The sequence below is a fragment of the Carlito syrichta genome, unplaced genomic scaffold, assembly GCF_000164805.1.
Source record: "Carlito syrichta isolate Samal-C Ts95f unplaced genomic scaffold, Tarsius_syrichta-2.0.1 Scaffold309099, whole genome shotgun sequence".
In the NCBI taxonomy this organism is placed as follows: Eukaryota; Metazoa; Chordata; class Mammalia; order Primates; family Tarsiidae; genus Carlito; species Carlito syrichta.
In genome coordinates, this window is record NW_007253195.1 from 14,213 (window position 1) to 26,967 (window position 12,755).

At 48.1% G+C, this 12,755-nt stretch overlaps 1 protein-coding gene across 8 annotated transcripts in view; it reads left to right on the top strand.

Moving 5' to 3' along the window:
* BSDC1 (BSD domain containing 1) overlaps positions 1-12,755 on the top strand; it is a 28,883-nt gene that overhangs the window by 9,192 nt on the left and 6,936 nt on the right. For 3 of the 8 annotated variants that reach the window (XM_008066749.1, XM_021716937.1, XM_021716936.1), the window contains 6 exons: positions 1,338-1,505; positions 3,771-3,825; positions 6,070-6,185; positions 6,604-6,672; positions 6,832-6,910; positions 7,933-8,412. In XM_008066749.1, the coding sequence (XP_008064940.1) occupies positions 1,338-1,505; positions 3,771-3,825; positions 6,070-6,185; positions 6,604-6,672; positions 6,832-6,910; positions 7,933-8,412 (967 nt within the window). Of the gene's footprint in view, positions 1-1,286; positions 1,506-3,770; positions 3,826-6,069; positions 6,186-6,603; positions 6,673-6,831; positions 6,911-7,932; positions 8,413-12,755 lie in introns of all 8 variants that reach the window. The other 5 variants (XM_021716935.1, XM_021716934.1, XM_021716939.1 and 2 more) reach the window with 3 other exon arrangements.

Consider the following 12,755-nt stretch of genomic DNA (forward strand, 5'->3'; position numbering starts at 1 on the left):
TGGAAGGCTGAGGTGGAAGGATTGCCGGAGCCCAGCAGGTCAAGGCTGCAGTGGCAGGGAGCGGCCACTGCTCTCCAGTCTGGGTGACGGAGTGAGACTCCAACTCAAACCCCGCCCCCCAAAAAAAGTTGTTTTTATAGTAAAATATTGAAAGGGACTGGGCGTGTGATGCCTAGAATCCCAGCACTTTGGGAGGCCAAAATGGGAGGGTTGCTTGAAGCTAGGGGTTCAAGACCAGCTTGGTCAACATAGCAAGACCCTGTCACTACAAAAAAGTTAGGCTTGTGTGGTGGTACATGCCTGTAATCCAGCTACTTGGGAAGCTGAGGCAGAAATATTACTTGAGCCTTGGAGTTCAAGACTGCCATGAGATATGATTGTACCACTGTACTACAGCCTGGGCGACAGACCAAGACCCTGTTTAAAGAAAAAAAAAGAGTAAATATTACAGTTTTCCACTAGATTTTTAGAGTCTGGCCTTGTCTCTCAGCACTTCATCCCTACCTGCTGGATGGTCAATATGTTGACCCTCGACTGGTCCCAGGCAAGGCAAGACTATCTATTCTCATCCTGCCATATTTTCCCAGCCTTTTGTGTAAAGTGTTCTACTTTCTGTGCAATGATGGTGATGAAATTGTAATACTGGGCCAGGTGCAGTGGCTCACGCCTGTAATCCCAGCACTTTGGGAGGTGGAGGCAAGAGGATTACCTCAGCTCAGGTGTTTGAGACCAGCCTGAGCAACATGATGAGACCTGGTCTCAAAAAAGAAAAAGAAATTGTAATATTGTAGTGCTTATTGTTTGCTGTGTGTCAGCATTGTAAATGTTTTATGTTTTAATCTTCATATAATGCTGTGAAAGTTGTGTGTATAGTTGCATGTTACAGATAAGGAAACAGATTCAGAGAGGGTATAGGTCTCAGGACCAACAAGTGATAGAGCGGGCATTCAAATCTATGTCTAACTCAAAGCCAGTACTTTTTCCCCACTCTACCCATAGGCCCTCTTCTCCACTGAAGTGTCTATGGTGTGGGTCCTCTCCTGCCAATTTTTTATCAGCCTGACTGGCCTTGAAATGTTGACGAAACAGCCAGTCAAGGATCTCTACTGTGATCTGCACAGACCCACCACAGCCCAGTTCTGCATCCCCACTTGGTGAGGGGAGGACCCTCACTGCCTCCCTCTCCTTCTTCAGCCCCAGAGATGGGGTGAAGGGTCATGAGCACTTCCCTAGTCCTCCCACACACAGTACACCTTTGTCCCAGTGCTTCAACCCCTATTCCCCAGATTGCAACCTGTTCTCAGGGCACTTGCCTCCTCTTCCCGTTCTCTCTGCAGACTGAAGGCTCCTCGGGTGCAACAGAGAAAATGAAGAAGGGGTTGTCTGACTTCCTAGGGGTGATCTCAGATACCTTCGCCCCCTCACCAGACAAAACCATTGACTGCGATGTTATCACCCTGATGGGCACGCCCTCTGGCACAGCTGAGCCCTACGATGGCACCAAGGTATTCACTGGCAGCCTCCCCTGCAGATGCCCTACAGCACTAAGCTTTAGCTTCCAACTTGTGCTCACAAAAGCAGCACATGTTCAAGCCAAAAAATAAACATAAGTGTATAAATTGGAGCAGCAAGGAGAAGGTAATTATTTCCAAACCCATAATCCTGTCATCCAAAGAGAACCCTGATTTCTCATTGGTATATAATCTTCCATTTCTTTTTGTAAACATTATTTGGGTTCTTTTCTTTTTAACAAAAAAGGCACTTTGTGCATATAATTTTGTACCCTTCCTTAAAAACATTTACAACAGACTATTGGCATCTTTCCTAATTACTACCATTTTTAATGTCTTAAAATTCTTGCAGCCGGGCTTGGTGGCTCAGCCTGTAATCCTGCGCCTTGGGAGGCTGAGGTGAGTGGATTGCCTGAGCCCATGGGTTCAAGACTCACCTGGGCAACTTGGTGAGACCTTATCTCTACAATAAATCAAAAAATTAGCCAGGTGTGGTAGTGTATACCTGTAATTCCAGCTGCCTGGAAGGCTGAGGCGGAAGGATCGCCAGAGCCCAGCAGGTTGAGGCTGCGGTGGCCGGGAATGGCCACTGCACTCCAGTCTGGACAACAGAGTGAGACTCCAACTCAAAAAAAAAAAAAAAAAATTCTTGCAAGTGTATATAGCATCATTTATTCAGTTATTTCCCTAGAGTTGCACACTTGGATTCCTTTCACTTTTCAACTCTAATAAGAACCGCTATGGAGAACATCTCTGGAGGCATCATCTTCTCCACATTTGAATTATTTAAGACTGATTTCCAATGGGAAGAAGTGTCTAGGTGGGGGTGGGAGTGTCTTCAGAACACTTAAATTAACAACCATGGTAGTGTATTTCTCCTGCATTTCATTTTCTATTTCATGTGGTGTTTTCTTCTAAATCCACAGTGTGGTATCATAGCAGTTGGGACATCTCGATAGCATTTTATCACATTGAATTTTCATTCCAAATGTTCTGATCTTCAAGCATGTGTTTCAGCACTAGTATTAGTGCCACCACTTAGTGAGCTTGTGAGTAGAATTGTGAAAATGTTTAAAAGATGGAATTTTTTTTTTTTCCTTGAGTTGGAGTCTCACTCCATCGCCTAGGCTGGAGTGCAGTGGCAAGCTCCCAGCCACCACAGCCTTGACCTGCTGGGCTCATGTGATCCTTCCACCTCAGCCTTCCTAGTAGTTGGAACTACAGGCACGTGCCACCGTGCCTGGCTAATTTGATTTATTGTAGAGATAAGGTCTCGCCAAGTTGCCTGGGTGAGTCAGGCAATCCATTCTCCTCAGCCTTCCAAAGTGCTGGAATTACTGGCTAAGCCACCGAGCCCAGCCAAAAGATGGATTTTAAGTTATGATGACAGTTAATTATCACCAAAACCACTTGCTGAAGTTCTGGTGCAGACAGACAGCCCATGCTTCATACAATATCGAGAAAGGAAAGTGGGCTGTTTACCAGCTAAAATTTGCCACTATGTGACCCAGGTGGGAATACAGTTGACAGATCATTTGGCAGACTGGTTCTAAAATTAAAGTTTTTTTGTTTTTGTTTTTGGTTTTTTTTTTTGAGTTGGAGTCTCACTCTGTCGCCCAGACTAGAGTGCAGTGGCCGCTCCCGGCCACCACAGCCTCAATCTGCTGGGCTCCAGCAATCCTTCCGCCTCAGCCTTCCAAGTAACCGGAACTACAGGCGCGCATTACCACACCCGGCTAATTTTTTTATTTATTGTAGAGATGAGGTCTCGCCAAGTTGCCCAGGTAGGTCATGAACCCGCGGGCTCAGGCAGTCCACTCACCTCAGCCTCCCAAGGCGCGGGATTACAGGCTGAGTCACTGAGCCCAGCTTAAAATTAAAGTTTTGATGAATGATTTTTAATTTGGAGGTACTGCATCATTTCTAAATTTGCCCCAAATGTGGACTTTATTAACACATTGGCACCAACATTTTTCAGATTTTACGTACTTCAAAAGCATTTTATAAATATAATTTTGTAGCCTGTTTACATTTTATTTCCTTAGTTCCCTGAGTGACAGACCATTTTTCTGGGAGCCTCAGTTTTGGACTCATAGCCCAGTGCTCCACTGCCTGTGTGCCACAGTGTTAATTGATAAGTGTCTTGTGGGTATGGTAGTCAACAGGGGAGAATCTGGGTTGTGGTTGGTTGGGCACCCTGGCAGAGAAAAGGTACTTTCTGTACCTGGCACTTCAGAATTTCTGTTCTTTTTCTTACAGGCTCGCCTTTATAGCCTGCAGTCAGACCCAGCAACCTACTGCAATGAACCAGATGGTGAGAGGGTAGCAGTGAGGGGATGGGCTTATTGAGCATGTGGACCAAAAGGATCTGGGCTATGGGCTCTGTTTGTCTCAGGTAGCAGAGGCGGGGCACCCTCCTATGTAGAGGCACCACAGTGGGGCTGGTGTGTACCTTACACCCTATGGGATGGGTTAATGTTCTCTTGTTCTCTTTTCCTCCCTGAACCCGAGCTATCGTTACCCCCCACTGCAGAGACTTTGCCCCCCTCATCCTTCATCTTCTCATCTCAGCCTCCCTCTCAGCCTCGCTGCCCTGCTTGCCTTCCCTTCAGCTTCTGTTTGCTGAGTCCCTGCCATGCAGCAGGCCTCGTGCTGGGAACTGGAGCTGAGCTCAGATTTTTTTTTTTTTTTTTTTTGAGTAGAAGTCTCACTGTGTCACCCAGGCTGAAGTGCAGTGGCACACTCATAGCCACTGCATTCTAGGCCAGCTGGGCTCAAGTGATCCTTCTGCCTTAGCCTTCCAAGTAGCTGACACTATAGGCATGCACCACCATGCCTGGCTAATTTTTTTGTTTATTGTAGAGACACAGTCTCGCTAAGTTGCCCAGGTTGATCTCAAACCCCTGGACTCAGGCAGTCCCTCTCACCTCCACCTTCCAAAGTGCTGGGATTACAGGTGTGAGCCACCGCACCCAGCTGAGCTCAGAATTTAGCCAAACCCTCAATCCTGTCCATCCCTCTGGGAACTGACTGTTAAGAGGGAGAAACAGGAAACAGTGAATAAAGCAAAGGTGGTAAAGAGTGGGATGGATGCCTGTCTCCACAGATGGAGAGGCAGTGGGAGCCCAGAGCGATGCACTTGACCCAGCCTGGGCACCTAGGAAGTGATGCTTGAATTGAGGTTGTAAGGATAAATTGGAAGGAAACTAGTTTTACTTTTACAAGTGAGGCAGGGCATTCAAGCAAAGATAACAGTATATTTGAAGGCTGAGAAAGCAGGGAGAACCCAGCCCTTCGGTGACGCTGTATTAAAGCGTGGTGTGTGAGGGAATGAAGGCAGCAAGAGCTGCTGGTGGGAACCAGAGTGTGCCAGGCTTTGTGTGCCAGACCAAGCAGCTGAAATTCCTTCTAAAAGGCTCATAGTAGTAGTTCTACACCTCCTTTTAGTCACAGAGGCCTTAAAAAATCTCTTGAAAATGACAAGCCCTCTCTCCACAAATTGCTGTGTGCAATATGGGAATTCTGTGGCCCTTTTAAACCCATGTGGACCCTAGCTTGAAAAGCCCTCTTATAGAGATCTATTGAAGGGTTTTGAGGCCTGAAGTGATCACCTTTTGTAAAGCAGCCCTTGGGGTAGTGTTGAAAAGGATCAAATAGAGGGGGAGAGACAGAAGACAGGAAGACAGTTAGGAGACTGGGTGGGAATTCCCATGTCAGAGCTGAGGCCAGAACCTTGGAGACGGTGTTGGGATGAAGAAGAAGGTACGCATACAAGAAACACTGAGGTATGGAGGCCAAAGTGATTGGATAAGGCAGGAGATAGGATGGCCCTGGGTGTCCAGTGGATAGCTGGTGGGAAGAAAAATGAGCACACAATGTCTGTAGTAACTGTGTAGGTGGAAGTATCCACAGGATACCTGGACCTTTGAATCTGGAGTCCAGAAGGGTAGTCTGAGCTACAGGAGAGACATAGGAATTATCAGTGGAAGGAGGAGGTTGAAACCCACGGTTTTGTGGAGGGAATCTTGAGAAAAAAACAAAGTGAGAAGAGATAAGGAAAAGAAAGGAAAATGAAGAGCCCACAAAGACACAGACGGAACAGCCAAGAAGTAGGAGGAAGATAACCAGAGTGAGAAGCCAGGAGAAAAGAGAGCTTCAAGAAGAAAGCAGTGGCTCCCAGGGCCAAAAACGGTAGGGTGATCACAAGAGGGAAGACAGAGAAGTAGCCATTGGCTCTGGTAGTTGAGTTCATGTGACCTGAAAACAACTGTTTCAGAGGGAAGCAGATTCAGTAGCCAAGTGCAGTGGGCTAAAAAGTGAGCAGGGATATGAGAGAATGGAGATCGCAGCCCCTTCTGGAGTTCACTTACGTGCCACACCCTGATCTCAATGAGGCCTACCACCCCTTCACTCTGCTTGACCCCCAATTTGAACCAAATGGCTTTGAAAAACCCTTAAGCTTTCCTCATTGTCTGTGTCTAGGCTTAAGTATGTTCTATAAGCCCAGTGTTTTTCCCTAGACCAAGGGAACTGACCATCAGCGTCTGTCCCTCTGCAGGGCCCCCGGAATTGTTTGATGCCTGGCTTTCCCAGTTCTGCTTGGAGGAGAAGAAGGGGGAGATCTCAGAGCTCCTTGTAGGCAGCCCCTCCATCCGGGCCCTCTACACCAAGATGGTGAGGGCCCAGCCTGCAGGACCTCAGCCAGCTTCAGGCTTGAGGTGGTGGGAGGTGGGAGGGACATAACCAGAGTCATGTGGAGTCCTCTGGTCCAGAAACAGTGGGAGACCTTGTAGAACCAGACCAGCCATATCCTGAGCTGCATGGGAGAAGCTGATTGGCCAGGCTTCTGGCAGTCAGAGAATGGTAAGAAATGGAAGGGCCAGCAAAGCCCGGTGGGAGTTCTTTTCTTCCTCCTTCGCCAACTGGGCCCAGAAGGTGAATCCAGCTGAAACTTCAGTGGGGTAGAAGTGCTCTCACAATCATTGCTGAGCCACCTACTATCTGAAATCCAGATTGGCTGGGAGTAGACTGATAAGGTTGGGACGCACACAAACACTCCCAAAGTCTCATCTCCACTTCTGCCTCCTTCCAGGTTCCAGCAGCTGTTTCCCATTCAGAATTCTGGCATCGGTATTTTTATAAAGTCCATCAGCTAGAGCAGGTATGCTGGTCTGTCCCAGGGGGGTCCCCACTCAGCCCTGGGGGAAGCAGGCTGGATTTTGTGGAGGGAAGAAAGGGGCACAGGTGCTCTAGGATCAGAACCAGGGTCTGGGGAAAGGGTGCCCTGGCTTCACCTGGCCATCTGCTTCCCTATACTCAGGAGCAGGCCCGGAGGGATGCCCTGAAGCAGCGGGCAGAACAGAGCATCTCTGAAGAGCCTGGCTGGGAGGAGGAAGAAGGTAAGAGGTATTAAGAGGTGATGGGCAAGTGACAAGTCCTGTCCTTGGGGGACTTTTGTGGCCATGTTCTCTGAAGTCTGGAGGCTTGGTGCCCAGGGAAGAGTGAGGAATGAGCACACTGCGTGTGCTGAGTATAGGCACAGCTAATGAAGGGATGTTGAGCAGGACTGGTGGAATCCTGAGTTTAAGTTCAGAAGTCACATGTGCTGCTTGGTCCAGATTCCCCTTCTAGCTCATAGATCATTTACTTCTTAGTCACTGGAGAACCTACTGAAAATCCAGATTCCCTTCACTACCTTCTAAATAAGACTCTATAAGGATGCAGCCAAATGTGGTTTTGTTTTTTTTTTTTGTAGAGATGAGGTCTCACCAAGTTGCCCAGGCTGGTCTTGAACTGCTGGTCTCAGGCAGTCCTCTCGCCTTGGCCTCCCAAAGTGCTAGGATTATAGACTTGAGCCACTGCATCCAGCCAAAATGTGTGTTTTTAACAAACTTCCCTAGTGATTTGAATGCCCAGCCTGGCTTGGGAACCACTGAGTTAGGGAGGGAACTGAGCATCCTCTAGCTGGTAGCTCAGCCTAGAACAGCATGCTGAAATCTCCTGGATGATATAGTATTAACACATTTATTAAGCTTGTACTGTGTGCCCAGCCTGTACTAAGAGCTCTACATAGAGTCCTTACCACAATTTCATTATCCCTCCTTTACCAATGAGGCATATACCTAGGATGTAGCAGAGCCTGACCTGAACCCAAAAGTGACTCATTTTCAATCCTTGGCTTTCTAATATATAACACCACCTTGGACTGCATTGTTGTAAGCCCACCAGGCATTAGGCCCCAGGGGTAGGCAGGGAGGATCTGCAGAACCATGACAGCAAGGGGGTGAGGAATATGGCGCTATCTTGTCTTGATCAGAATAAACTTTGGCAGGAAGCTGAGCACTGGAAGAAGCTGAGCACTCCAAGGATGTTTTGGGCAGGCCCAAGTACATTACCCTTTTCCCCCTTTCTCTCTCTACAGAAGAGCTTGTGGGCATTTCACCCACATCCCCAAAAGAGGCAAAGGTTCCTATGGCTGAAATTTCAACATTCCCTGAAGGAGGACCTGACCTCCAGAACCCCTGTGAAGAGAATCTGGTGACCCCAGTTGAGCCCCCAACAGAGGTGACTCCGTCAGAGAGCAGTGAGAGCATCTCCCTTGTAACACAGATTGCTAACCCTGCCACTGCACCCGAGGCACCAGTGCTGCCCAAGGACCTGTCCCAAAAGCTGCTAGAGGCATCTCTGGAGGAACAGGGCCAGGCTGTGGATGTGGGTGAGACTGGACCCCCACCTCTAGTTCACTCCAAGCCCCTACCCCCTCCTGCCCATCCCAGCGGCCCAGAGCCCAGGCCTCCAGCCAGAGTAGAGACTCTAAGGGAAGAAGTACCCACAGACTTGCGAGTGTTTGAGCTGAACTCTGACAGCGGGAAGTCTACACCCTCCAACAATGGAAAGAAAGGTAGGTCTGGAGGTCCAAGCCCGGGGCTTATATGGGGGCAGGTCCACCTTGCAAGGCAGACTCGTTTCCTTGTCCCTTGTTAGGATCCTGGGAGCAGATTTTTTTCACTTGTGACACAAATGATGATGACAACTGTTATATATTGAGTTTTGCTACCATGTTTCATCAGTTCTCAGGTGCACATAATCTCTGAAATAAGAATGTGTCTTGGGGTCTTAAGAGTCAACAAAATAAGATTGATGCTAGATCCCGTGCTGTTTGTTTTGTTTTGTTTTGTTTTGTTTGAGCCGGAGTCTCTCTGTTGCCCAGGCTGGAGCACAGTGGCATGCTTATGGCTACCGCAGCCTCGACCTGCTGGGTTCAGGCAGTCCTTCCGCTTCAGCCTCCCAAGTACCTGGAACCACAGGTACACGCCACCATGCCCAGCTAGTTTTTTAATTTATTGTAGATACGAAGTCTCGCCATGTTGCTCAGACCAGTCTCGAACCCCTGAGCTCAGGCAATCCTTGCCTCTGCCTCCCAAGGTGCTGGGATTACAGGCATAAGCCACCATGCCCGTCCCCTGTGTAATCTTAGGTCATTTGGCTTCATTTTTATTAGGCGATATATAAGCAAAGCTTATACATACAGTCCAGAGAAGAATAAAATGAACACCCTTGAACTTACAATGACCCAGCTTCAGTAATAGAGCTTCAGCTTATCTGTATAATGGAATTTTAGACTGAAGACTTGGAGTTTTTGTCGAAGGACTGCCTCTGTAACTGCAAGAATTAAAGGACAAAGATAGCCCTGGTGTCAACTTTTTGCCACACCCAAAAATACCTCTCCAGGGAGCTGATTGTCAACAAGAACCCTCCCGCAACCCCCTACACATACACTCCTGTCTTTGCTAATGCTCAGCACCACTCAAAACCATGACGTTACCCAGCAGGTGAGGCCTGGCCTGCTGATGCAGTGAGGGACTGATTTGCTGGTAGACAAGACATGGGCCCTACCCCACCCCTACCCTGCTCCCGGATGGAAACCATCAGGTTTTCATTCTCCAACCCAGTGCTTCCCTTCTGACTCTGATTCAGTGAGGTCATCCATTGAGCTCCTACCTGCTCTTTATGAGACACTGAGAGGGGAGGGGCAAAAGTTACTGTCTTGGTGAGGAATCATGAAACAGGATGGGCCACGCTGGAGGGGTTCAGACAAAGAAGGACTCTCTGGGCATCAGCAGGTGCTTCACCAAGGAGACAGAACTTATATAGGAGAGTTGGAGACTTTGGGGCAGATGTGGGGCAGTGGTAGTCTAGGCTGAGGGGGCCTACAAAGTCCATATAGCAGAGAACACTGGGTACATTTAAGGGGACCACTGCCCACTTTCCTTGTCTCCCAGGGGAGGGAGGTACAAGAAGGATGGACAGGTTGACTCAGAAATAGAACTTGAGGCTGGCTGTCATGGCTGATTTTTTGATTTATTGTAGAGATGAAATCTCACAATGTTGCCCAGGTTGGTCTCGAACCCCTGGGCTCAAGCAGTCCTCTCACCTCAGCCTCCCAAAGTGCAGGGATTACAAGCGTGAGCCACTGTGCCCGGCCAGAACTTAAGAATATAAAACCTTAAGCTGGATTCAAAAGGTTGGAGTTGGTGCCATAAAGCAGCAGAGAATGGAGGCTAAGGGCTTGGGTTTTGGAGTTCAGACAGTCCTGGGTTCAAATTCCAACTTTGTTTCTAGCCATGTGGTCTTCTCTAAGTCTCTGTTTACTCCTCTGTAAATTGGGGATAATTCTTTCATGATAGAACTTCAATCAGAGAAGAAATTTGGGTAGAACTTTGCTTTGGGGAAATGATAATGGTAACATTCTCTGAGCACTTTCTGTGTGTCTAGATCTATGCTAAGCATTTACAATGCATATCACTGCATCCTCACAAAAGCCCTTATGAGAGTTGTGTGATTTTTCTAGTGTTAGGAAACTGAGATCAAGCACCCCACCCAGTAAATATTTAGAATAATGTGAAATGGTCCTGTAGGATAGTGGAGTGTAGGTGATGAGCCTGCCAGGTGTAGTAGGGTTGCTGGGTGGTCCCAGGGCCCGTGGAGTTAGTGGTCATAGATTTTAAGTAAGACCGTCAGTCTTGTGCTTTTGTTCAGCCACATATTCACACAGGCACAGAGCAGATGGGGAGTTAGATTTAGCCAGGGTTCAAGTTTGGCCAGGTAATAAAACAGTGAATAAAAAGAAGCAAATCCAAGTATACACAAGAAGTGATCAAACGTTGGCTCATGGAATCTGAACTGGGTAAGGGAGGGAATGAGGGTGTGAAACAGTAGGAGGGTGAAGGACTGTAGGTTCTATTTGGAATTGGGCTGCAAAGAGGGTGGTCAGAAAAATATTAGTAGTGGATGGAGACAGGATGACACTGAGATTATGGGGGAGGTGTGATTCAGGCTCTTTGCCCACCCTGCTGTGCCTGCTACTTCTGCTGCACTTGGGGCCTGTGAAAGGAGGGCTGTGGATATGCTGAAGAAGAGGCACCAGAGGCAGTTGGTCAGTTAGGTGGGGGGAACCCAGGGTCTTGGATTAGATTAGGTGGAACAGAGGGAACAGACTAGCAAGACTGTCTTTTTTTTTTTTGAGTTGGAGTCTCTCTCTTTTTTTTCTTGTCTTTTTTTTTGAGTTGGACTCTCTGTTGCCCAAGCTGGAGGGCAGTAGCACACTCACGGCCGCCCCAGGGTCGACCCACTGGGCTCCAGCGATCCTTCCGCCTCACCCTTCCAAGTAGCTGGAACTACAGGCACGCACTATGACACCCAGCTAATTTTATTTTATTTATTGTAGAGATGAGGTCTCGCCAAGTTGTCCGGGCTGGTCTCGAACCCGCGGGCTCAGGCAGTCCACTCACCTCGGCCTCCCAAAGTGCTGGGATTACAGACTGAGCCACCAAGCCCGAACTGGAGTCTCACTCTGTTGTCACCCACAACACTCACAGCCACCACACCCTTGACCTGGTGTGCTCAGGTGATCCTTCTGCCTCATCCTTCCAAGTAGCTGGAACTACAGGCATGTACCACCACGCCTGGCTATTTTTTTTAATTTATTTATTGTAGAGATAAGGTCTCACCTTGTTGCCCAGGCTGGTCTTGAACCCATGGGCACAGCAATCCTCTCACCTCAGCCTCCCAAAGAAGTAAGTCTTTTTTTTTTTTGAGTTGGAGTCTCACTCTGTCACTCAGACTGGAGAAATATGGCTTCATGTGTTAAATATCCACAATGTGTCTATGTAACAGGTACTTTACAGTCATTCCCCTAACATCATTTTTTTCAAACTGCAGGCCCAGGTCTACACAAAATTTCCCAGGTATCTGTTTATAATACAGAATCCCTGTATACTACCTAGACCTACTGAATCGCAGTTGGGAGTGGGGCCAGGCTAGGAGCCACAATTTTTATTTTTTTTTTTGAGTCAAGAGTCTTACTCTGTCCCCCTGACTGGAGTGCAGTGGCATGCTCACAGCCACCGCAGCCTTGACCTGCTAGGTTCAGGTGATCCTTCTGCCTCAGCCTTCCAAGTAGCTGGAACCACAGGCACACGCCACCACTCCTGGCTAATATTTTGATTTATTGTAGCGATGAGTTCTCGCCATGTTGCTCAGATTGGTCTCGAACCCCTGAACTCAGGCATTCCTCTTGCCTCCACCTCTCAAAATACTGGGATTATAGGTGTGTGCTACCACACCCGGCTGGAATCCATATTCTAATAAATTCCTCCAGTGGTTCTTTTCAAAGAAGGTGGCTTTATACCTATTCATAGTCCGAAACGCATAATAATGTGCGCAAGCCTACACAGAGGATAAAGGCGAATTCAACCCTAGTCTGCCTGGCTCCAGAGACCATACCCTGTGGCTAGAAAAGATGATGGCAGCGGGGTGCGGTATCTCAAGTCTATAATCCCCGCACTTTGGGAGACCGAGGCAAGAGGATTGCCTGAGCCTGCGGACTCAAGACCAGCCTTGGCAACATGATGAGACCTCATCTCTATGATAAATCAAAAAATTAGCTGGGTGTGATAGTGCATCCCTGTAGTTCTGGCTACTTAGAAGGCTGAGACGGAAGGATCTCCTAAGTCCAGCAGGTTGAGGCTGTGGTGGCTGTGAGCGTGCCATTGCACTCTAGCCTGGGCGATAGAGTGAGACTCCAACTCAAAAAAAAATTTTTAAATCTAACTTAATTTAAAAAATATGGCGCAAGGCACCTTATAAGGAATGTGAACCGGGCTCAGTGGCTCAGCCTGTAATCCCGCGCCTTGGGAGGCTGAGGTGAGTGGATTGCCTGAGCCCACGGGTTCGAGACCTGCC